Source organism: Danio rerio, chromosome 11 (genome assembly GCF_052040795.2).
Source record: "Danio rerio strain M-AB ecotype USA chromosome 11, GRCz13ab, whole genome shotgun sequence".
Classification (NCBI taxonomy): domain Eukaryota; kingdom Metazoa; phylum Chordata; class Actinopteri; order Cypriniformes; family Danionidae; genus Danio; species Danio rerio.
The window spans coordinates 850,864-877,500 of NC_141031.1; the positions used below are offsets into that span (position 1 = coordinate 850,864).

General features: G+C 37.0%; 3 protein-coding genes and 1 long non-coding RNA gene across 9 annotated transcripts in view; 2 read left to right on the plus strand and 2 right to left on the minus strand.

Annotated features, from left to right (window-relative positions):
• tamm41 (TAM41 mitochondrial translocator assembly and maintenance homolog) overlaps positions 1–2,246 on the plus strand; it is a 58,192-nt gene extending 55,946 nt beyond the window's left edge. The window contains exon 9 of the transcript XR_015502073.1: positions 1,739–2,246. The gene's annotated coding sequence lies outside the window, so the exon portion shown is untranslated. The remainder of the gene's footprint in view (positions 1–1,738) is intronic.
• Positions 1–22,805, plus strand: part of vgll4b (vestigial-like family member 4b) — a 66,247-nt gene extending 43,442 nt beyond the window's left edge. For 2 of the 3 annotated variants that reach the window (XM_087272111.1, XM_087272110.1), the window contains 4 exons: positions 14,613–14,829; positions 17,325–17,448; positions 17,913–20,385; positions 21,668–22,805. In XM_087272111.1, coding sequence (XP_087128237.1) covers positions 14,613–14,829; positions 17,325–17,448; positions 17,913–18,154 — 583 coding nt within the window. In that variant the 3' untranslated portion in view covers positions 18,155–20,385; positions 21,668–22,805. 3 annotated transcript variants of the gene reach the window in all.
• LOC147841610 (uncharacterized) lies at positions 20,518–22,807 on the minus strand. Its single transcript, XR_015502236.1, has 2 exons — positions 21,638–22,807; positions 20,518–21,305 (listed from the first exon to the last, which is right to left on the minus strand). It is a non-coding gene; the product is annotated as an uncharacterized LOC147841610 (long non-coding RNA).
• Positions 22,808–23,648: 841 nt separating this feature from the next.
• Positions 23,649–26,637, minus strand: part of atg7 (ATG7 autophagy related 7 homolog (S. cerevisiae)) — an 80,406-nt gene continuing 77,417 nt past the window's right edge. For 2 of the 4 annotated variants that reach the window (XR_015502206.1, XR_015502205.1), the window contains exons 20-21: positions 24,271–24,535; positions 23,649–24,219 (exon numbers count right to left, since the gene is read on the minus strand). Coding sequence is in view for 2 of the 4 variants with exons in the window: in XM_087273006.1 (XP_087129132.1) it covers positions 24,503–24,535 (33 nt within the window). In the remaining 2 variants the exon portion in view is untranslated. Of the gene's footprint in view, positions 24,536–26,637 lie in introns of all 4 variants that reach the window. The other 2 variants (XM_087273006.1, XM_087273005.1) reach the window with 1 other exon arrangement.

Below are 26,637 nucleotides of genomic sequence, written 5' to 3' on the forward strand. Positions count from 1 at the left end.
CTGCTTGTGTTGGCATGAGTTTCCTCCGGGTGCTCCGGCACAGTCCAAAGCATGTGTGTGAATGAATAAAAGTGTATGGGTGTTTCCCAGTGATGGGTTGCAGCTGCGCTGTTTAAACCATAAACTGTTTAAGTTGGCGGTTCATTACGCTGCGGCGACCCCTGATAAATAAAGGGACTAAGCCGAAAAGAATATGAATGAATATTACATTGACTAATGTCCAAATGTTTGCAGTGCTCCTCATAAGAGTGCACCCACTTTTGAAAATGATCGCTTATATTAATTTCTCAGTGAATGTGGACAGCATATTTTGGTGCATTTAAACAAAGCAGTTTTATTAGCTCATATTAAATTGGTTATATTTATTAAAATGAAGAGTTTGGTCACTGAACATCTTAAAATAGAAAGATTAATACATTAAATTAATCAATTTATTGCATTTTTTCCCTTTTTATTACAATTTTATTTAATTTTTTTAATATTTTAGGGACCGAGCACATGCAGTGCACATAGGCTCTATTGGATTTGGTCTATTTCTTCTTCTACTCTAGAATGAATCACATTTTGAGGGCCTAAACATGCTCAAACTCACAATACTTCAGCTTTAATTAATATTTTCCTCTGTTCTCTGTCATACTAAGGCCATCGGGCGGCGGTGAGTGCAGGTGCGAGGTCCCCTTCATTGCTGCTTGCAGCTTTAATTTGGATGTAGTCATTTTTGTACTGTGATCTAATGTAATCTAATCTGATGTACATGCAAACATATATTACTGTAAAGCATCCTGTAGAAAATATGATTGTAATTGAGAGATCAGTGAGGGGTCAACTCATTTATGAACGCTGTATATGATTTATTTACAATACAGTACAAGTGACATACTCCTTTATTTTAGTAGATCTATTTTATGAGAGACTTTCATTGTCAAACAAGTGGATCTAATTGGATTTGCATTGCAAAGTTAAACAGTTATTGTTTTTCTATTAAATGTTTTTAGGTACTATACTTCCAAAATCATTTATTTACACAGTTTTGCACACAAATAGCTATAGCATAGTCTTTAAATAAAAGAAAAAAAAATGTATTGTTTTTATTTATGTTTACTTTACTATTGTTATTCTCCCAAAATCATTCTACATAATTAGATTTTTTTTATTTCAATATTCTGTGCAGAAATGACAAAATAATGTCCACAGCTTGTGTCTGACACTAGTTATAAATCATGCGTGTTTTTATTCTGTAGTGTTTTCATATGTACTTTGTGTATGTTGTTGTATGTTTCAGTCTGCTCTTCTCTGTCAGTTCCAGACTAAACAGTTTGAACACAGAGAGATAAGACCGTTCATTAGCAGCAGTGAATCAACCCACGAAACACTCATAAACGCAGAAACTCAGGCGGACATATTGTTGTGGAAGTGGGCTTGGAGTCAGGGTGGGGGCCATTTTCTCATTTTCTCTGCTGCCATGAAAACAAAGGGCCTCTTATCCGGTCAGCCCACTGCTTGCTTCGGCTTGTCCCACTGAAAACGCCAAAATAAGAGTCTCTCTAGTGCACTAAGTCACTGAAAATAACATCTTCCTTCTATAGTGTCTACACTTCAGTAGTTGAGATCATAAATGTAACTTTACTTTAATTTGTTTATGCATTCCTGTATAGACGTGTGCAAGAAATGCAGGGCTGTGCAGTATATCAAAATTACCATGATATTGCAAATGTGTGTATGGCAATATGTATACTAGGGTTGTAACAATATACCGTTATGACGGTTTACCACGATTTGAACGTGCACGATTATCATACCATGAACAATTGCATATCAACGGTTTTAACCCTTAAAGACCGAGACAGCTGCCCGCGGCTAAAAAGAAGTATTGCTCTTAAATGTTTAATAACTTTTGATCCGCTGATCCGATTCATACAATTCAAAGATTTGCATAAAGAAGAGAATCTCAGCTTTCCAGTGCTGTATCACATAGCATTCGAAGACTTTCAGAGGCTCCGGAATCAGTGCGGTTACGTCATCAACATTTGACAACGCTGATTTGACAAAGAAACGCTCGTCACTGTGTCTCCGGACAAATCAGACATGATACATTGATGCATTGTCCCTCCTCCATGCCCAGATTGGTTCAAACTCGCTATATCACAACCAATAAGCATAGGTTTCGCTTTTGTTTGTGGACCAAGCTTTTTGAACAACACGGAATGAGAGATAGGCATACATTTATGCGCGGCTAAATAAAACGCAAAAAAAAAAAGTTTTGCATGAAATAATTCTCATACTAAGTACTTTTGCATGCACAGCAGCACAGAAACATGACAAAACAGTGACACAGCAAAGACGAACTGCTGCTCTTGCTGTTTTCAAAAGACGCAAATGAAGATGCAGCGGTTTGTCAGTCTGCATTGCAGACAACCATATCCAAATCCATATCCACAGACAACCATATCCATGCTGGCACATAAAACCTAAGGATGTTCCATATTGAATCTAGTTTCGTTATGTAACTATTTATAGTATAGTAAATATTTATATCTATTTTTTTACTGAGGATTTGCACCATGTTTATTTGGACTTTATTTGGACTTTGACACATTATTTATTATTTTCTTATTTTTTATTTGTTCATTGTAAGTGGTGTTGTTTATAGTAACTAAAAATATATTATTTGGAAAGTCAAATTTGCTTCACTGTTCTATTATTTTGTAACATTTGTAACATACCGTATACCGCGAAACCGTCAAACCGTGGTATTGTTTTAGACGATTATCATACCGTAAAAAATTCATACCGTTACAACCCTAATGTATACTACTACCAACTAATACTAGCTATGCACTTCTACTACTACTGCTAACTACCACTACTAGCTACTAACTTCTACTACTACTATTTACTACTATTAGCTACTGGGGGTTGCACCGACTTGTCGACTAGTTGACTGGTCGACTTTAATGCTCTGCCATGGCACTTTTTGATTGACCTTGATTTTGATGCTCTGCCTAAGTCACGTGGTTTGACCAGAAGTACATGGCACCTTTACACTCGAAGATAGTTCACTGACTAAAACTGGATTATTTTGGGTGAACTTTAAGTCATCAAACAGATGCAAGTAAGGTCGCTCCATGCAAATACACTTGAGCAGAAGCTAGCTAATCATGTAGTCGAGGCTGTTGTCCTCTGCGAAGAGTAGATGATGTGACGTATTTTGTGAATGAACCATGAAGCGTGCAGAAACTATGTAGTGCGCAGCCGCTGGAGGTGTGACAAACTTCATAGCATGTGTAAACATCATCCCGGTGAAGATGTGCTTCGAAGAGACTTCTGATAAACAATATGAGCCTGCAAACTCATAAAAACGCCAACTTGAGCAGGATCATAGTGGTGAAATATAGGTCTGAGCAAGCTTCTGTAATAGACCATTTTTGAGGGATGTAAACAAAAAACCTGTTCCTGACGTATTTCCTGTTTTAAATTTGACATTTTCGTAGTATCTGAGAGTCCAAAAAGTTCCACTTATTGATAAATAATGTTACAATATCTGTTAAAACACCATGCAATGATTGAATCGCCTCTTGTTACAGATATGAAATAGTTTGACAATAAGCAGGAAATGTTCATGGGCCAATGGCATCACCACATTGAAATGGTCTATAGGCCTGTACTAGACAGTGTAGTAAGGCTTAACATTACAGCCTTTGTCTTTTGTGTGTTATGTTGTTATGAAATAACTTCATCTGTATTATCTGTGTGCTGACGACATATGCAATACTTCTGTTGCTTTGTTTTTGCAGCGTGTTATGAGCGGTCAAACAGAATATGTATATATTTCTGCAAATAAATTGCAAATTGTGGTGATGCAAAACATTTGCATCTTGTTTTATTAATGACGTCACCAGCGACTAGTCGACATCGACTCGACTTTGATATCATAAAAGTCGACTTACAAAAAACTTAAGTCATTCAACACCTACTAGCTACTAACTACTACTACTACTGATTCTACTATCAGCTGCAACTACTACTAACTGCAACTACATACTACTACTTGCTGCTAACTTCTACTACTTACTGCTACTTCTACTATCAGCTGCAACTACTAATTTCAGCTACTACTAACTTCTACTACTTACTACTACTACCTGCTACTAAATTCTACTACTTCTACTGCTACTTAGTACTAGTTGCTACTAAATTCTACTACTATTACTACTATCAGCTGCAACTACTAACTTCTACTACTAGTTTTTAGTTCCTAAATCATTGCTCATAAATCCACAGATTTTTTTTAAAAATATATATATTTTTTATTTATGTATAAAGTTTTCAGCTCCTACATTTTCAATCATTCCACATAAATCCACAGCTTTATTTACAAAACACTGCATAGAAATAATAATGTTTGCAGATGCTGCCTGGCCCTATAACAATTAAAAAAAAGGTATTGCATCACATACTGAATATTGCATATAGCATATTTCTTCAATATCGCACAGGCCTAAAGGAAAGCCGTCTGATTTGCTGGGTTCTCCTGGATCTGGGAATAATCCGCGGTGGCCTGTGTGTGTTCCTGCTGGGAACTTGGAAACTGCATCTTTCTCATGCATCCACAGCCAGCAAAAAAAGGCACTGCCAGCATGGTCAGGGTTTATGAAATAATGTTTTTCAGTTAACTTTTATGTATAAACACACGCAGGAGCGGCTCGTTTGTGTTTGGATTGTAATTTGTCAGTAGTTCAGTCTTAAGTTAGCCAAACGCTTTAAACTGATTACACACGGTGTGTTTGTAGATCCAAACTCTAAAGCTGACATTTACCTTTTTGGCTGCTGCTTTAACCACAACGGCCTGAAATAATCAGTGTGCCAGAATGTAACTTCAGTTACCACATTTTATATGCGCAACTGGGAATGAATGAATTAATGAACAGAAATGCAACCGTTTAAATATCTGCTGCTCAGTATTGGGAAGATCTAACATTGCTATATTTAGTTTTTCCTGATATACTTATTGCTATTTTTAAATACATTATTTATACATTTTCTATAATGTGCTCAGCTTATATGAGTGCATCCTTCACAAATCTCTCATTTAAATTATTATTTTCTATAGCAGATATCTATATAGAATTTTCAAACTTTTCATCCCGCGACTCCTAAAATACCAATGCCCGTGACCCCCAAATTATTCAGAGGTGGTTATAAATATACAAATGTTGCATACACAACAATATAAACATTAACATATTAACAACAACAAAAAACAGTCCAACAACCATATAATTTTTATAGTCAATTATTAATTTGTTTAATTTAATATTAACCTCAGCTAAAGAGACTGGTGGACACAATATTTTCAGCACAAGTCTATTCTTGATTTAATTTTGGAGACCACCACTCAGAGATCATTCTCAATATTCCATTGTGGCTTTTTAATATATTTGATTTCCATAAAGGTGCCAGAAAGTTTAACCTGGTGCTATAAAGTCAATTTGCTGCAGCTGACGCTGTTGTTAATCTAACAGAAACACACAAGCCAAAACAAAAATTTAAGGCTGATGACTTTTCCTTTGCATGTTGTTGTTTTTTGCTATTAAAAACTACTATTTTTATCTTCTGTGGGTTATGGTTAAAATATGGTAATTCTAATAGTTTAATAAATTTATTTGATTTTGGAAATAACCAAGTGACCCCCTGTCAGTGTCCCACCACCCCCATTTTGGGAACCACTGTTCTATATGATGCTTAACAATATGATATTTGTCCATATACATTAGATTGGTCAGTATTCAAGCCAAATCTGAAGCTTATCTAACAAACAAAAAACTTATGATAATGGTCCAAACACTAGTAGCCTAAATTTATATCTTAGAGAAAAGTATTAAAGGATTTCAAAAAGAGCAAAAATCAAGGAAAAAAAAAAAAAAAATATATATATATATATATATATATATATATATATATATATATATATATATATATATATTTGTGTGTGTAATATAAATTGATATATATATATATATATATATATATACTTTATTTTGCATGCATTTAAATGCATTCTTTTTTATTTATAAAGATGTTTGAAGAATATATTTTAATAAATATATCTGTAGAACAAATCTGTTTTGTTTAAATGCAAAAAACATATACGACTAAAAATAATTAAACTAGAGTTGCTTTGTGTTGTTTAAGTGTTTTGAACAGTATGTATTACTGATTTTTACAGAGAAATGTATACAAATACTCATTTATAAACAGTAAAAAAGTCACGCTTTACTGCTTCTCAATATAAAAACAGCAACAGTAGAGAATGCATGTTTATATGCTGTTATGGCTTTGATTATAATAGAAGTCAGTGGGGCAAAAACAGCCACAAACATAAACAACGAGAGTTGATTTGCTCAGTGTTTTGAGTTGTTGCAAATTTTCAAAGCATTTTCACAAAATATGTGTCATAATAAGATTCGTCAGAAAAAATCTTTCCATTTGCTAAAACACAGAGACAATTATGGCCAAATTAAGGCTCAGAGATTGGATGAAAATATCCTTAACGTATAGTACCACAAAGGTTAATGTTTTAAAGCTAAAGGCTCTGTAAATGGGTGTGATATTGAGCAGCGTGAATACTATCAGATGAAGTATTTCCACTGTTTGCATCCTGTGGTTCTGCCTTCCTCGCCTTGATTTCTCCCAGATGTTTCCTGTATCTTTGTGGGCGAGCGTCCAGCGACTTGAAGGAGAAATAAGAGAGAAATCCTCCTGCCAAGATCGTGAGGTTTTGCCGCGCGGCTATGAAATGCAATTATGAGAAAATGTCCCCGGTTTATTGGCCTGCATCTGTGACTAAAGTGAGTCTTGCGGAGTTCACATCACTTCTATAAAGTCTGGATCAGACCGCCCACCCTACTCCTATTTCATCCTCGGTTGGCGCAAAAGATGATTGTTCACTTTTTAGTTGTTTAGTTAAACTCGGTTATAATAAAAATAAATGTAGAAAGGTTTGCATGTGGTTCTTGTACATTGATTTGAATAAGTAGATTACTGTGGGAGAACTAGTTTAAGATGCTACAGTTCACTTCACTAATTGTTTTACCAAACCCAAGACCTTGACTTGAAATGCACAATGGGCTCTTTCATTGATCAGAGCACTTAAAGAGGGAGTAGTTTAGAGAGAGCGGTTATTTTTATACGTTTCTCTCTTTTTATTGCTGATGTTTAAACAACTTGAAATTAAATTTTGCACCGGGTCATGCTAAGACATTAATGAAACGGTCATTTACTTACCTAAAATAATTTGAATAATGTTGGAAACCTGTAACCATTTACATCCATAGTTGGAGAAAGAAATAATATGGATGTCAATGGTTACAGGTTTCCAACACTCTGTAATATTTCTTTATTTGTGTTTAACAAAAGATTATCTGATTCAGACCAAGTCAAATGTGAGTAAATTATTAATTTTTTAGTGAACTGACCCTTTAATTCAAACTCGCACATAACCAGAGTACATTAGGCTATACCAGATGCTTTTAGGCTTGCTGTTTTTTCATTTTTAATCAGTTTTTGAGAGGAAATAGCACATATTTACCTATTAGTTATGTTCTTTTCCTATTTATTACAATTTTTATTCATATTTTCCCCCATTAATTTAGCTGTAGTAATATTCAGACTGTTGTTTGTTAGATAGTTGATCAGTTTTGTCTTTGGTACTGTCTGATCTGGTACTATCGCACCTCTATTGGAAACAAGAAACTTATGCGAGCTCTAGAAAAGAAAAGATGCGATATGTGAACGGCACCCAAAAGGCCGCCGTCATTTGCGATCTCCAGCAGTTGATCTTCTTCCACAGATATGCCGGATTCACCTGATTTGTTGTCAAATGAGTTTCAGATTCATTCCTTGGCAGTTCGTTGGGCCTTCACTGGGCCTTTACCTCTTCTCAGAGAAACTTTCTAGAGACGTCTGTTTCTTACTTCATCTGCTGCTTGTTGGATAAATTTGTGACTGAGATGTAACCAAGAGAGAAATGTCATTTTTCAAAACAAAAGACTTAATATATAATAAATATAACAGAAATAATAAACGATTTCTTGTGCGGCTCGGTACCAATTGATCCATGGACCGGTACCGGGTGTAGAGGACCACTGATCTAATGTACATGCACAAATATATTACTGTATATATTACACTTTTACTAAATAATCTTACATGTTCATCAGTGTATATCACTGCAGAGACATTTACAACTACAAACTTTAATACCACTCCATAAACAACATTGTAGGCACGAACTCCCATCAGGACTTATTTTGCCTTGTGTTCAACATTGTGTCACTGTGCTACAAGTGGGCAGATTACTGACAGAGATATTGAGAATTATGCTGGTCAAGTCTTTGCTTTTCCTCTGCTTATGTAGTGTGCTTTAACCCATGTGCTCTTGAATGTTTGGGTTTTTGCATGAGTTCATCAAAACACAGATGTACATGTTTACACATGCACAGTATATCGTTTCAGCATCCATATCTCATTGATGAATGTAGTCAGTAGTGCAATAGTCACATCGCAAGATCTACAGTGTTGAGTTGGATTATAATAACCAGCCACCAGACTTCAGCACGTGTGATTTGTGGGGTCGTTGTAAAGTTTGACCCTATAGAGGGAAAGATTTCATTTGGATTTTGTGTTTAAGACCTGTGACAGCAAATTTAAGTCAATAAGTTAAATGGTTTGAAGCTTTAACAGATCAAGTGTATTTATACAGCGAGGACGATACGGTTTTATTTTACAAATGATTATTGAATTTCTTTACTCCAACACTGTTGGATTCCACAGAAAACCATAAAAAGTGCTTCATTTAATTTGTGTCTTTGTTGTATTCGTCTATGCTTTTAATTTGGTTATTATATTTTCTGAAGATGCTCCCCTACATAATCCCAATCAATCTAAAATGGTGAGTTGCATCCAGATAGTGATGTCATCTCGTGAAATTAAATTCACTTCAGTGTTGCAGACAAATCCAAAGCATTGCCATGTCCATTTTTCACAATAACATGCAGAATTCTGGATCTTCTGGAGTTCCTGGTGGTTTTAATAATCCTAAACAGAATTGGGAAATATACTTTCTTGAAGCAAATGGTTTTGAAAGCACTCAAGGAAAATTGCCAGAAGGTTTTAGCTGGCATCTGAGAGGAATAGCAGAGAACTGAAAGATCTGGAGGAATAAAAGGGACCCTTGCTCTTTGTGTTTGAGGGATCTCTATTGAAGAGGCTTTCAGCAGGTTTCTCTCAATATTCTCCCAGATCTGACCTTCCTGCTGACATTACGATGTCTGATCTCTTGTGTTTAAATGTGCATCACATTAGCTAAATTACTGATATTAGTAATAATGCATGAAGCACTGAACTCACTTTCTATTACATTTACTGATCCGTGTCCAACACAAGCATGAAAGCTGCCTGGGGAAATGTCCAGTTGTGTGCATTTAATTTATTTATTTACATTTGTTTTAGCTTGAAATGACTAGATTTGCCTGTGTAAATGTGCATAAATGAAAGGTAAATGGTTTTGTAGCTGATGGATGCTTGGACATTTACTCAATGATATACAGTATACAGTGAATAATTAAATATGTAAATTATAATTCATTTAGATCCTCACCCTTCCTTCACACCACCATGTCTCTCCTAATACATAAGTCTGGCTTTCCTAAGTACAAGGAGGTTATTTAAAGTCCAAAACTTTAAGGATGCATGTCTTTTTACAGTATTTAATATTTCTTGATTGGTTTTTGTTGTGTAAACTTGATCTGCAGGATATTGGAAAAATCTGACATTGTGATATTCTGTTTTACTGCGATATATATACTGATATGAATATCATTTGACAAGCCGATTTAAAGATTTCATTCATTTAGAGTGACTGAGATGGTCAAGTCTTTTTCATACAGAAGATCTGCATAAAACATGATAAATTACAAGCAAAAACAAATGAACAGTGCTTTACTGTTTTCTGCAGTCTAACAGTGTTCAAGTACAGAAATTGAGCAGTCAAATGTAAAATAGCATGGTCATCAGTGTGTATATATAATTAAAAAATAGTTTTTAATAATGTTTATCTTTTAATCTTTAATAAATAATCTCATCCTGGTGTGTGACTTGCTGATACACAACATGATTAGTTGATTTAAATGTAAGTTTTTGTCCTATTATTGAACTAATGTAGAAAAGCAACTTCATAGTAAGCCAACATTAAATCAACAATGAAACTGCTTGATTGCAGACATGATTAACCACTCGATGCCCTTAAACACTACAGTAGTTTATGAACATATAAAAGCAAACTAAACCCAAGCTTATAAGGTGTAAACTGACTAATTGAATGAAGTGTGGACATTTTTATAATGCCGTTTCAGACACGTGAGAAAAGATGTGAGCCAGCAGCTCAGCAATCAAACGTACACACACACACACACACACACACACACACACACACACACACACACACACACACAAAAGAACTTTTGTTTCTAATAACAGCCTGCTGTTTACTTGAAGATGGTTTAAATCAGTGTACTGTGGTGCTGTCATTATATCTCAGCTAAAGTAAATGTGTAAACTGTGTGTGTGTGTTTATGGTAAGGGTTGATCTTGCAGAGGAAGGGATTGTGAAGGAGTAGTTTCTGACAGTAAGACAGATTTCCTTCCACTGCTTTCCATTAGTTGTTGTGAGGACAGTAATTTCCGGTAGACGTAACCGTTCACTTGCGGATGCTTCTCCTGCCAATTGTGTTGCCAAGTAACAGACCATTTCAACAAGGATCGCAGCTGAGACTGGAGTAAATTCTGAAGGTGGAAAACGCTCCACATACTCGGCCCCTTTTCTCATTAATGATAAAAATTTAAAATTAGTAATAAAGAAACGTGAATAATTAAACACTGATAAGCCTTTTAACAATAGTTTATTAAATGTTTTACACTTTTATTTTAGGCCGTTTGACATTTTTCATATTCCGTTTTGTTTGCAAATTTAGTGTTTTCTACTTAAATTATTATTGATTCAATGTTTTATTTATTTATTTTATTTACCTGTATTTTAAACGTTTTTACTTTATTTATTTTTTTAGGATGAAAGTTAGTAATAGAAAGCATGAATAATTAAACTATTAATCTGCAACAAATTATTATTATATTTATTTTTTAGGGACTATGAACATACTTTTCCGTTCTCCTATCCTGTTCAGTTTTTTTAATTCAGTGTTTAATTAATTTTATACCTGAATTTTCCCCTATTTTATATTCTTGAGCTTTTTATGGTTAATTTAAATCAGTAATAGAAAGCATGAGTAAATAAACAAATGTATTATTTATCAACAATAATTGATTAAAAATGAAATACCTTTGTCAATCAGTGTTTTCTACTTTAAATTTGACCATAATAGTTCAGTTAACATAAAATAAAAAAAATAAAAATCCAGGTAAATAAAAAAAATATATAATTTTAAAGAATAACTTAAAAATTGTTCTCAAATTAAGTGTTTTCTATTTAAATTATTATTAATTAAATGTTTTATTTACATGTATTTTTTTTCTCTTTTTAATTTTTCTTGAACATTTTTTATAGTAAAATTCAAAGTTGGATAATTTAACATGTTTATTAATCTTCAGCAAATTATTATAATAAGTTCAGTGTTTTTGTTTATTTGAATCTTTTTCTGGGACTCTCTTTATGGTCAAATTTTGTTAGTAATAGAAAGCATGAGTAATTAAACAAATTCATTGTCAACAGTAATTGATTAAAAGTTAAACGCCTTTTATTTTAGTCCCTATGACGAAAATATTCAGCGTTTTCTACTTTAAATTTGACCATAATAGTCCAATAAACATAAAATAGAAAAAAATCCAGATAAAAAAAGTTGGTAATAAAGAAATAAGAATAATAAAACTTACATAAGTCTTTCAAAAAAACATTTATTAAAAGTGTGTGTAACATTATTTTAGGGCCTATGGCATATTTTCATATTCTGTTCTGTTCTAGAATTTAGTGTTTTCTATTTAAATTATCATTTATTCAATGTTTCATTTGTTTTATTTAGCTGTATTTTTTTCTCTATTTTTTATTTTCTTGAACATTTTTCTATGATAAAATTTAAAGTTAGCACTAGAAAGCTAGGATAATTTAAAACGTTTATTAATCTTCAACAATTTATTATAATATTTACTTTTTAGGGACTATAAACACTTTGCCTATTCAGTTTTTTTTTTAATTCGGTGTTTTTAATTAAATATTTCTAATTTCCAGGTTTTATTTTTATTTTTAATTTACCTGAATTAATTTTTTCCTCTATTTTCTTGTTCTTTTTATGGTAAAATTTTAAATTAGTAATAAAAGCATGAGTAATTAAATTCATTATTCCTCAACAATAATTGCCTAAAAGTTAAACACCTTTTATTTTTAATCCATCATTTTCTATTCTGTTCTGTTCTCCTATTCAGTGTTTTCTACTTTTAGGAAAATTTAAATAAAATTAAATATGCAGGTAAATAAAAAATAAATAAATGAGTAAAAAATTGAATCAAGTGAAATTTAAGTTGGTAAAGCGTAAACGATTAAACAAACAACTTTTATTTTTAGTCCCCATGACATCTTACTCTGTTCTCAAATTCAGTGTTGTTCATTTCAGGCTGAGACTGTAGTTCATCTTCAGCGTTTCTCCTCCTGAAGGTGGTTGAAGCTCCCCGATCTCAGATTGTGCACTGAAAGCATCTCCTTCAAATACCTGATTATAGTTTCAGTGGCTGTTGTTGGGCTCTGTTGTGCCGCTGAAGGGTATTAAGTTCTGTTCTCTTCCTGCGCAGCACAGATGAAGCCCTTTCAATGCTGCTTTCGGCCCCTCGCTGGGCCCCCGCACTGCTGGCAGCAGGAGAGCGATCCTTCCGGAAGGGTGGATGGCTTGTGTGTGTGTGTGTGTGTGTGTGTGTGTGTCTATTCTTTTAAGAGGGAATAGAAAAACAGGAAAGGAGGTCGGCGGAGGGAAAGGGCCTTTTGTAAGCAGTGATCTGAGCTAATGTAGAGTTGTGAGAACAAATGGAACAAAACTGTCTTTGAAACAATGCAGATTACTGGCTAAACGAATGCTTGAACGCTAGCAGTGTTGACTAGCGATGGGAGAAACTCAAATCAAAGCAATTGAACCAATTGCGACAAAATGATTTGAAATTGCTATTTTGAAGTGTTTGAAACGGCACATGCTAAGGACACCTGCTGGCCAAAACTTTAAATTCAACTAAATAAACAACAGAAAATATATTTGATGTATATAAAATATATATAGAATAGCAAGTTTTGAACTTTAAATCGAAAGTATAACCTGTACATGAACTTAGCATATCATCTAAACTTTAATTATTTAAATATTACGTGTCTACATAATGTGTGGGCTCTGCTAAATAGACCAACAAGAGATTATTAACTAATGTTGTTAGTGCTGTCAAACTATAAATCACATCCAGAATAAAAGTTTGTATTTATTAAATATGTATGTGTACTCGCTGAATACAAATTGTGTGTGTGTGTGTGTGTGTGTGTGTGTGTGTGTACACCGCCTGCCTAAAGTCTTGTCATAGATCTCAGTTGTAAGAGCGACCAATAATAACATGACTTCTAGTTGATCATTTGGCAAAGTGTCGGCAGATGGATTTCCCAATCATCACCAATACTGCAGAAGACCTACTGGAACCGCATGGAGCTAAGATTCTCATAGAAATCAGTCAAGTTTGGTGAAGGAAAGATCATGGTTTGGGGTTCATTCAGTATGGGGAGATCTGCAGAGTGGATGATCAACATCAACAGCCTGAGGTATCAAGACATCTGTGCTGCCCATTACATTACAAACCACAGGAGAGGGACAATTCTCCAGCAGGATAGCGCTCCTTCTCATACTTCAGCCTCCACATCAAAGCTCCTGAAAGCAGAGAACGTCTGGCTGCTCCAGGATTGGCCAGCCCAGTCACCAGACATGAACATTATTGAGCTGATGAAGGAGGAGGCATTGAAGATGAACACAAAGACTCTTGATGAACTCTGGGATCCTGCTGAAGGCTTTCTTCGCCATTCCCAATGATTTTCTTAATCCGTGATTTGAGTCATGTCAGAGATGTATGGATGCAGTCCTCCAAGCTCATGATGGAGTCAGACACAATCTTCATTCTGTCTCCACTGCAGCAGGACTTTATATTCTATACTGGACATTATTTCTGTTCAGTGACGAGACTTTAGTCTGAGCAGAGTCAGACCGCACTGTCCTCATCAAATCAGTCAACATCAAGACATGATCAGATTTAATTGAGCTCAAATCAGCAAAATCTAGTGGCCTTTGCCTTTCATAGAGACACTTCAGACACCAAACGATCAACTAGAAGTCAAGTTATTATTTGTTGCTCTTTAAACTTGAAAAGGCCTGAAGATTTTGGTCAGGTAGTGTATATATGGCTAATGATGTTGACTTCAGGAACAGTAAAACAGAAAATGTCACCAGTTTTAAAACCTTGACTTCTCAAAACCAGTTATTGTCCCATGCCTACTCACTACAATCCCTCCTTTGTTTCTCTTCCAGAGGAAAGCCTGCCAACGGGGACTACCGCAAGGACCCCCGGGAGCGCAGCCGCAGCCCTATCGAGCGCATGGCGGCCCCCAGCATGAGTCTGGTTGGTGGGCATCATCTCTACATGCCCAGCCTGGCCCTGGACCAGCCGCTCGCACTGACCAAAAACATGGACTCCAGCCGCAGCATGGGCATCTCTCCTACTGCCAGCCCTGTGGAGCGCCAGCAGGTACAGACACTCACCGCTGCAGTCATTCACATTCACCAGTCAAAAGCTCCTTTCAGTCTTATAATAGAGTCTTCAGTAGCTTCTAGTTTAAGGTCTGTTATCTTTAATAATCACTGATCTTCACTGCCTGATTGATATATGAATGTACAATAAGCGCTGTATTACATTACATTGTTCAGCGTCCTGTGTTTAAAGTATGAACATATATTTTACCACAGTATTTTCAATGGAGTTTCTGCACTCGCCTGCTGATGCTGGCGTCACTTGTTTAAATGGATTTTCATCAAGTTTTACGCTTAAGCAACTAAATGAATGCGTGAGTCTATTTAATTGATTATTTTAATTACTTTACATCATCTAAAAGAAACTGTATACAATTGAAAATAGTCACATTAACCTTTTACCAGACGTTTATCGGTAGGAGATGAAACACTATTTGGGGTCTCATATTTTTGGAGTCTGAGATCTTTTTCAGGAGAGAGACTTGTTCCAAAGCGGCCTGAGATTAGGCATATGCTCGCTTAAACTTGTATTCTTAGATAAAACCTTAAACTGTTGAAGATTTTTATTTGTTATATTATTATGTATTTTCTTATCTATTATTAACTGCTGTTGATGAAGTTTTTTATGTTTGACATATATCAGTGTTTCCTCTTGGATTTTTTCCAGCTGTGGCGACAGGTCTTTTATGCAAATCAACCTATGGGGTTATTTCAATGACAAATAGAGAAATGTGGTGAGCGCAGTATTACGCCTGGTTTATACTTCTGCGTCAAGTGACCGGCGTAACCCATGGTGCATGCAACGCGTGTAGCTGTGCATTCATACTTCTTCTGCTGTTTCTGTTGGTCTGCATTAACACGTCTAAAACGCTAGTTGGCAGTGAGGTGTAAATGTTCCTCTGTGTTGAGTTTCTCCACTGCTGTTTGGCTTTTCTGAACACTTCCGGGATGTACAAGTGGCTCAAACTCGCTCATTTTGAAGCAGGAACCGGCGGACGTGCAACAACTTTACCTATGAGGTAAACACAAAACAAAACTTTCCATCCGGAGCTCCTTCACGGGACTCCACACTTGTAAACAATCGCTCCATCGGGCTCACGCGGCTCTCGGTCCCTCTCGGTTTTTGAGAGTTGCACGTCAGCGACGCTGACAGCCATGGCGTAGGGCTATGCGTCAACGCGTAGGCTGCGCCATAGCATATGTGTGCGCTTGACGTTGAAGTACAAATTAACCTTTACATGTCGGGATTGCATTTAAGTAACATTAATACGAGCATGCCAGTCTCTGCTTGTGCGCTGATTTTCTCTGCTCGTGCACAAAACTTCTTGCACGTTCTCAAACACGCTGTTCAAGCGCAGATCTTCTTGTGCGCTCTCAAATAAATGCTGCTGAAGTGTGATTATGATTTATGTAGCGAGTATGTCTCCAACATTTATTAGATTTGCTAGGAATATTTCTGAATGTCTCCAATAGACCTAGAGAGCGGGATTAATGCGTCCTGGAGTAAAGTGAAATAGCAGTAAACTCCAGCAAGATAGCGTTAAAGTCTTTGTATGCAGAATCACAGACCTTTATCTATAAGTATAATTATGTAAACTGTGTTCATCTTAACTGAAAGCTACGTCGTGTTTGCTGACCTCAAGCATGTCAGCAAGTCACCTTAAAATGTTGAACAAATAGCGCACAGCCCTACTAACTTACGGTAACAGAAAAGTTTGCGCTTTTATAATTGATTTACCTTTTAATGCGTTTTGGTGCGATTATAACCCACTATTAAAAACAACAACAACAATGACTGAAAGAATGAATGTAGCTGAAACCATATTTATTTATTTATTTATTTATTTATTTATTTATTTATTTTAAATTCACATACAGGGACCCCTGCTTTGTCCTTATGTAATTTGTAAACGTTCATATGAAGCTGTTTTAGTCATTATATTAGCCCCTTCTTTGAACTCTGGGCTTTTCCAGTGTTTTAAGATGATCTGCTGCTTGTGGGTTAAATTTGGGTGCGCAAGTGACCCAATGTAACCCACCGAGAGAATACGGTCATTTTTCAAAATAAAAGACTTTTCAAAATAAAAAAGATCCTACAGACACGGATAATAAATAAAACAGAAATAATTTATGATTTCTTGTGCGGCCTGGTACCAGTTGATCCAGTTGACTTCTAGAAATTGAATTTCCCACCATGATTACTGTGAACTCTCCTTTTGTAATATTTGACAGTGGTATTAATGTACCAAGCTGTTTAATTTTATTTTTAACATATTATTATAGTTATAGACAAGTGATGTTTATAAAATGTGGTAGACTTGATCTGTGTTTTATTAAATTTTTTTGCCATGACATTGCTGAAGAAGCTGATATGGACAAACTCAAATCTCTCCATCTCCCATTTATATTATCTTTATTAAACAGAACATTGGGAAAATGTATAAAATAATCAATTTAACTGGAGGGCTAATAATTCTGACTGTGTGTGTTCAGAACCGGCCCTCTGTGATCACCTGTGCTCCAGCTAACAACCGTAACTGTAACCTCAGCCACTGCACCGGCTCCCACAACGGCTGCTCCCCCGGCCTGAACGCCAGCTACAGGAGAGCCTCCAACTGTGAGTACAGCAGGAATACTGACCCACCAACACATCACCACAGACAATACACTGTCACTCCATCATCACTGAACCCTGCAGGATCCTGTAATGTGGTATTGATATCGCCTAACACTGAATTAACATTGCAGATCCTCTGATGTCAGTCGGTAGGGGAAGATAACCGGTTTTCCACAGTTTAGTAAAGTCATGGTTTTAAAACTGCTAAAATGTTCTGTTATATCACTCATGCGGTAGATTATTGTTTAACCTGTCACACTTATTACAATATCATGTCTTAAGTCAGGGGTGCCAAACTCGGTTTGTGGAGGGCCGCTGCCTCACACAGTTCAGTTCAGGACTCACCAGCGCTGTTCCCTCGGCTCTACCTTCCTGCAGATTTCAGTTGCAACCCAAATCAAGCACACCTGCCTGTAATTATCCAGTGCAGTGCTAATCATTTAATTTCTCTCTCCGTGTCTCAGCGAACACCGCCTGTGACCCTGTGATCGAGGAGCATTTCCGCCGCAGTCTGGGCAAGAACTACAAGGAGCCCGAGCCCGTCACAAACTCCGTGTCCATCACCGGCTCAGTGGACGACCACTTCGCCAAGGCTCTGGGGGAAACGTGGCTGCAGATCAAGGCTAAAGGAGGCTCCAGCTCCCCGGACGCCTCTCCAAACACACACATGGTGAACCACAATCACTCCCCGTCCCTGGTGTCTTGAAAACAGGACCACAAACACACACACGCATGATTAGCAGCGCAGACGTATCGCTAATGTACATACCACCAGGACGAGCTCCTAAACTCTCCAAATCTGCTTATCTTACTGCTTTTCTAAGTATGCTAGTGTACTTTTTTTTTTTTTAGCATTATGGGATGCCCATATCTTTACAGACAGCTTTTATTTTGTTTGTTTGTTTGGTTCTTGAGATTTGAAAGAAAAGAAATCAGCCAGATATGATCTAACCATCTGCCTCAGATACCAAAGAAAACGCTGATGCAAACCTTTTTTACCCACAAGCCATTGCAAGCCGTTCTGTCTGTGGCATGCTCTCTCTCTCTCTCTCTCCCGGTGGAGCCTGACTCTGTATGTGTATACTTGAAGACAAACAAAAGCAGAGAAACGAAAGCGGAGGGCCTGGACTGATTTTGCACTATGGATGGATGGAGGTCGTGTCAGTTTAGTGTCACACACACACACACACATGTTAGATGTTCAGAAATGGCTCATGCAGACAGGAAGTGATCTCTTTTTATGGTGTTTATGGGAGAAAGCTGATCTTATTTTATTATTTCAGATCTGGCACTTGACATTAGTCTCTCCGGTGCTGGACCGCGGCAGACGTGGGCATTCTTCTCGTTTTGCGTTGGTTCGTTTGTTGGTTATTTCCTCCAGGCACTGTGGTTTGAGTAGAGTAGCCGGTTTAAGGTTAAGCTAGTGCTTTATACGTGCATGTTTTTAAAATAGCTGGTATCTATTATTGTGTAGACATTTCAATCGTAATACCTTTACTTCTCTCTCTTTATTCAGATTCGACTTTATTTTTGTCAGTAACAGTCCTAGATAAACTTACTGCTGGTACAGTTGTACTCCATATTATTCTCTTCTAGTCTTTATTGATGGTGGAAGCTGCCAGATACAGAGATCCGCCTCGGGACAGGCCGTCTATATATGAACGCTGGGCTTTTGTATGGTTGTTAATGGGTGGTTGAGGACGCACGACTTAAACTGCAGCAGCAGCAGCAGCTCTGGATGACTCTGCTGGAGCGCTGACAATCTGTACAACAACAGCAAGCGCATGCATGCAGGTGTGTGTGGCTGTGTGCATGCATGTGCATCCTTGTGTGTGTGTGTGTGTGTGCTTTTGTCCATGCGTGCATTCGTTCATGTTGCGTGCAAGTCAGTGTGTATGCGTGCTAGGGTTGGGCGATGTCGACCAATTTGGTACGATGTCTAATCATTGCGATGGACGATGGCTTTGTTGTCGTGGTGGTGAATTAATTATTTATGAATGATTAATTAATTCATAACGAATTAATTAATTGTAGCCTACCGTTTCAACTAGCTGAGCCGCATGGTCTTTGTTTTACCCATACCTAGGCCCACCCTGAATCTGCACACGCAGAATTAGCCAGATTTTCAGCCTTATTCTGTTTACTCACTTGTGGAAATTTAGATTTATTCAGTTTTGAAATTAATTCCAGTAATATTATTGACTAAAATGAAAATATTTATACGATTTATTTACAATATAGTTTGTAAAGTAATGTTTCTGTCTTTTAGTAGAGATATTATATGAGACACTTGCTTTGTTTACCATATAAACTGGATCTAATTGGATTTGCATTGTAAACATTAAATACAAGGTAATATTGTATTACTTCTTAGTTCATATATTACGGTTTTAGTTGTTCTCCCAAAATCATTCAGCATAAATCTGCAGATTTTTCACAACATTTTGTGCAGAAATAGCTAAAAATGTCCACAGATTCTGTCTGACCCTGCCCATAACCAAATCATAAATGAATGAAGATCAGTCACACAGATCACTTTTCCTGCAGGACTCTGGCATGAATAGGAGTGATCTGTGTCGGTATAATGGCGTCCACACACTTGGTTGGTAAAAAAAGATGCACAACCAACAGTATCTGAGGTTTACACTAAAATGACTGAGTACAAGCGTGAAGGCGGAAGCAGTGTGCTGACGCTGTGACGCGTTACCTGATAGATTCAAAAGAGCAAAGAGTCGTTAAATAGAGGCAAGATGAGTTAAATATCACCGTTAACAACTATAGTGAGACGCCATCCAGCGAGACATCCTTTATAAACTGTCCGGCGTGCACTTCTCTCTAGGGTTTGTGCTCGAAGCACCTGCTGACTGCCTGGAGCTCAGACGTGCGCATGCCAGAGTGTGTGTGTGTGCGTGTGTGCGCGTGTGTGTGTGTGTGTGTGTGAAACAAATGAAACAAATGAAAACAGAAGTCAATAATTCAACTCAATTATTCAGCCTGACGTGTTTACTGCTCCAAAATAGTATAAATCTTTCTCAAATTACAATATATTGTGTACAAAAGGGTAAAAGGTTTTGTGTGTGTGTGTGTGTGTGTGTGTGTGTGTGTGTGTGTGTGTGTGTGTGTGTGTGTGCGTGTGTGTGTGGTCAGCAGTATAGTGTGGATGGAGAGCTGTTCAGGAATGCTAGGTGTAGGCCAGTATCAGATTCTGATGGTATGGGTATGATACCCTTGGATATAAATATCACGGTTTCATGGTATTGAGATTGCTGCTCTAATATATTATTTTTAAATGTCTGGGTAAAATCAAAACCTTTTACCCTTTTGTACACAATATATTGTAATTTGAGAGACATTTATACTATTTTGGAGCAGTAAACGGGTCAGGCTGAATAATTGAGTTGAATTATTGACTTCTGTTTTCATTTGTTTCTAAAACATTTTTACTATTTGAAACGGCATCTAAAGCTGTTTTCTGCTGGAGATAGAGCTGTCCTCAAAACAAAACAAATGTAAATCAAAATCTTACTCGTGTACCTCAGGAGCGGTATAGCAGAACATTTTGACTCTTTTAAAACCTTGACTTTTCCAAACCGCGGTATACCTTCATCACGGTTGCCTAGCTAGGTGAAACTCCAGTGTGGATGTGGATCGTTTTCGTTCTAAAATGCCATCGTGTATTTCTCAAGAACAGGTTGCTGCTGTAACGGGGTGGAGGATCGGTATACCGGCTCAGCATTGTCTATCGACCCAACCCTAGTGCGGTCATGTGTGTCCATGTAGGGTTGCTCGATACGGGAATTCGGTATCAATCCATACTGAAATTCTAAACTCGTCCATTTCCCGCTAACGTTTGAGCACTGTTGACTGCGTTCTTAAACAGCACTGATTGGCTGTTGTGTTCACATGCTCAACAGAAATGACTGTGATTGGCCGTGAAGGTCATCAGTTCACTGAACTCGCCGCTGTTTACTGAGTGTAAACAAAGACACAGGCACACAGAGTGTTTAAAAGCCACGAAGCTCAGCTAGTTTGTCTATAAGCTGACATACGAGTGATCCGCTGATGAATCACGACTCTGAAACGCTCCGTGTGCCTGTATCTGTGTTTATACTCAGTAAACAGCGGCGAGTTCAGTGAACTGATGACCTTCACGGCCAATCACTGACATTTCTGTTGAGCATGTGAACACAACAGCCAATCAGTGCTGTTAAGAACGCAGTCAACAGTGCTCAAACATTAGCGGGAAATGGACGAGCTTTATTTCAGTGCTGATTGGTTCCCAATTCCAGTATCAAGACAACACTGTCCATGTGTGCGTGTGCATTCATTGTGTGTGTGTGTGTGTGCACATCTATGTTGGTGTGTGCATCGGTGTGCATGCATTCATGCGTGTTCGTATGTGTGTGTGTGTGTGTGTGTGTGTGTGTGTGCTTGCGTGCCTGTGCATGCGTGTTTGAAGTCTGCCATCTTACCTGCTTGTATTTGTTGAGCGCTTGTACGGAAACACAGAACATTCCTCCGCTAGGGCTCGTGCTGCAGGATTATAGTCAGATTAGCTACTAGCTAACGTCTGCAGAAACGGGAGACGCTAACATTCCTTCAGCTCAGATCATCATTATCAGACGATTCACACACTCTCGCGCAGGTTTTCAGATTTTCCTGAATCCGTCACACACACACACATTTCACTGCCAGATATCTGCGCGGAACACCACACACACACACACACGCACGCACGCTGTAGGTAAATCACTTAATTAAAAACAACAAAAAAAAGTTTTTATATAGGAACTATAAGACCATCATTACGCTGTGCGTAACGAATGTACAGAGAACACAAATCGTAGGTATTTTTTGAGGAACAATTAATTTGTTAATGATATGTAGCTATTTAATTTCCCTCGTCCTGTATTGTAATCATGCTCTTTTGTTTTTCTCGGAGTAAAAAAGTTGATCTTTTTTGTTTGTAGTTTTGTCTGTTTAAGGTTAAAGTGCAGGAACACAGTTATTCTATGAACACACACTGCGGTAGTGTAATAATAGCCACTTGTGTATTATTTCGAAGGCTACTGAGTCTCGACACACTTCTGAACGGAGCTTTCGACTGTCTCTGGAGACAATTGAACAAATCTTTCTCCACTCCATCATTATATATATATATATATATGTATGTTTTCTATTGGACGTGCGCTTCCAGGAGAACCAACGTTAGAACAGACGTTCTCTGCACCTCTGGATGAGATGTAAATCTGTATTATACCCTCATTTCATGGCCTCGGAATCAAACAAACTTTTGGCAGGCCATTGTTTTGTACTTTTAAGTAGCCTCAATGAACAATAAAGTGCTCTTAAACCACTGACGGCGTCTGCAGAGTCATGCTTTACAGGTTAACACACACACACACTCCTCTGTCGAATGCTCTTGGGGAGGATGGCAAGTTGATGCAAGTCATTTCTTAATTTTGTGCATATTAGATCTTTAAATACTGCATTTGTCATGCTGGAGGGATCATGAACCTTTGAGTTTCTCTCTGCTGTTGAACATTCAGCAGGGACTATAACTATTGAATGTGTCGACATTTTTATTATTTCCAAAGGTGCTGTTGACTTGTTGGTAACGACCAAAGAAACAAAACTAAATAGTTCACAAATAAAGTTCTGTGCAATAAACTGAAATGACATAAGGCAAAACTGTTGAACACATGAAGAAAGGAAGGTGTATTTGGGCAGTGAAAGCCCAGACAGCAGCTGAAATCTCTCAGTAGTTCTTCAGCAAGCCTCTGCCCTTCCTCAGTGTAAGTAAATATCAGCTGCTTCAGTTCAACATCTACATCAGCAGGAGGATGAAGATCAAACCATTTCAGCGAGACAATGATCCAAAACACAGCCGAGGAGACTCTCAGATGCTTTCAGAGAAAGAAAATCAAGCTGTGGAATGGCCCAGCCAATCACCTGACCCCAATCCAATAGAGAATACAGAATGAAGCTCAGATTTAATAGACGAGACCCACAGAAGCATCAAGATTTTGACAGTGTTGACCACTGAGCCGCCTTTAGTCTTTCAGATCATCATTATTTACAGCACATGTGTAGCTGATAGAAGATGTGGAGATGTGCTGATGGCATGTTCTGATACAGACTGAGTTTTACTCTCAACAGACTTAAAAACAAGCAAATATTACACAGAACAAACACAGCGCTGTGTGAAGCTTCAGTTTTATTATCAGGACGGACAAAAAAAAAAGCCATGAAAGCAGACAGTGAACACACACACACGCACACACACATCAGCATGCTGTTATGGTCATTCAGGCCAGTGAAATTCAGCCTTTTAGAGAGTCTAAGAGTTGCAGCTCGAGTCTGCTGATTCATGTTTATAAGTACATTTAATAGAAGCTTAAATGACACTGCAGAAATGCTTTTATTATGTAGAGTTTGTCTTGTTTCAAGTCCAAATATCTCAAAATACTTAAGCATGTTCTAGACGAGCAAAAAAAAAAAAGTTGTCTCATTTTGAGTCAAAATTAATTGAGTTTTTTCCCTCAAAATAATCTAAAGAGGCGAGTAAAATAATGTCACATCAGAACAAAAACAGCTTCATTTCATCAAACACCACTGGCAGAAAACTGACTCTAAAAGAAGCCCACGTGTCTAGAAAATGCTTCTTGATTTAAGAATATTTCGATGAGAAACGAGACACAAACTCTGAGAAAAGCTTTGTTTTAGCAGTGGAGATCTTCAGATGAAGGATCCACACACTGGACAGATTTACTGTTATGATGTCTTCATGGAGGTTTAAGGGTTTTGCTGGAATGAATCAACAGTCTTCGCTTTCATTAAATAACAAATAATATAAGAATAATCTGTGTTTTGAAAACCTCTTTGGAATGACGGGTGAAAAACAGAATACATGTGTGTGTGTATATATGTGGACGTTTAATACAGATGATGCTGTGTGTCTGATGGAGACTCACAGGAGTAACGTGAAGCTTCAGATCAACATTTCCAGCAGTCTCTGAGCTGTTTCAGCATGTGAACACACAGATGAAGACGTTCAGATGCTCTCGTCGTCACTCATGTCCCAGATCTGCAGGACAGAAGAGGAGATTCAACATATAAACACTCGTCACAATCATCATACAGCGAAGACCAACACTGCAGCAAATACACAGTCAGCATACCAATACTGTAGTACAGTGTTTCTCAACCACCTTCCTGGAAGAACACCAGCTCTGCACACACTCCATGTTCCTCTAACTAAACACAGCTGATTTACATGATCAGCTCATCAGCAGAGACTGAAAGTGCTGTAATGTGTGTGACAGATAAAGGAGACATCCAGAACATGCAGTGCTGGTGCTCCGACAGGAATGTGGTTGAGAAACACCGCTGTAGTAGATACATAACTCAACATATAAAGCATAAATGATGCAGACATTGTGATATTAAAACTTTAGTGAAGGAAAAAACAGTGAAGAACCATCTACAGAGTAAGAATATTCTCTACAGGATGATCTACAGCAGGGGTGTCAAACTCAATTCCTGGATGGCTGAAGCCCTGCACAGTTTAGTTCCAACCCTGCTCCAACACACTTACCTGTAGGTTTCAAACAAGCCTGAAGGACTCAATTAGTTTGATCAGGTGTGTTTAATTAGGGTTGGAACTAAACTGTGCAGAGCTGCGGCCCTCCAGGAATTGAGTTTGACACCTGTGCTCTACAGGAATATGGTCATCGTCGATCTGTAAGGTTTTATCTAACATTTTTGTCAGAATTGAGTCATTCACATTCTTATTAAACAAACTTATTTACACTATATGCTGTTTTTAATAAGTTGTTTACATTTTAAGACTTTTTATTTAAACAAACAAACTCTAGTTTAGTTCTTTCTTTGAGCCAATTATTATTTCAAATGCACCAATCAGGCTCAGCTTTCAAAATCAGAGTCGACTAAATAAAGCGGCGCCACACAGAATCAAGTAGAAATCTGAAACTAAAAAGATGTGCAAATGTGATGATTTAGAGACAGTTTTTTGACATTGTGATGAAATCTTATATTTTACATTGTTGAAAAATAAACGGTTATTAAAAAATATATTATATTAAATGTGAAACATATTTTTATGTGTGTGTATATAGTCAGTGAAACATTAGACAACTCATCTGCTCATTGTTTTCCTTTAAAGTTTCCTTTAAATTTGATATTAAGCTTGAAGTGCAAAAACTATTGAATTCATAGAGCATATCATTCAATAAATATAATTCAATCAGTCATGTGAAGCATTACAAACATCTGCACTGGACTAAATGTGTAGCACAGCAGTGTTTGCCTAAATTGAACAAGAAAAAACAATTAAATCCTAAAGCAAATAAATAATATAGAAAACAAAAATTAAACCTTCTCAATCATCAACACATTTATATGTTTTAACTAATTTAATAAGCGGACTGATTGTATTTCTTGAAAAGTCATGCTTCAATCTGCCAGATGGAAAGATCAGACGCTTCTCTCTGCATTCACCCTGTCTGTTTTGCTCCAACCTGCACATCTAAGAGAACTTCATTTACATTTAGAGCACATGTAGGGTCTCTGTCATGTTAAAGTATGTAAGAGATCTGCTACACACACATGATGTTTCCTATAAGGAACGCAAAAACTTTCAATATCTCAAGATCATTTAGAAAGCAGACAGAGCCTCACTCGGGTAAAATAGTTGAGTTAACAATACCCCAACATATAAGCAGGTTATTATAGCACCTTCCCAACTATGGGTTATTTTGATTAAATTTGTGTATTACTAATGCTACTGTTCATTTTATAGTTATGGCTGTGTAAATAACATACAGTTTATGAAAATGTCTATTTCCATTATATTTTAGATTCTGAACGCAGTGCTTTTATCCATATGATATAGGTCAGTCATGAAGCGTGCGGTTGTGTTATTAATAATTAAAAGCGCTGTTGAAACGGATCTAAAAAACACGACACGGAGAGGTCATTTGATAAAAATAGCTACAATATTATTGTGTTAGAGCTTTAATAAACTTTATAATGCAAAAACAACATTACATACGCATATTAATACAGCTGTTCTGTGACAGTTAAATCAGTCGACTGCTGAAATTCAACATTTACAACCCAACTGGTTACGTTATTCCTAAATAACCCAATAAAGGTTAAAAGTAACCC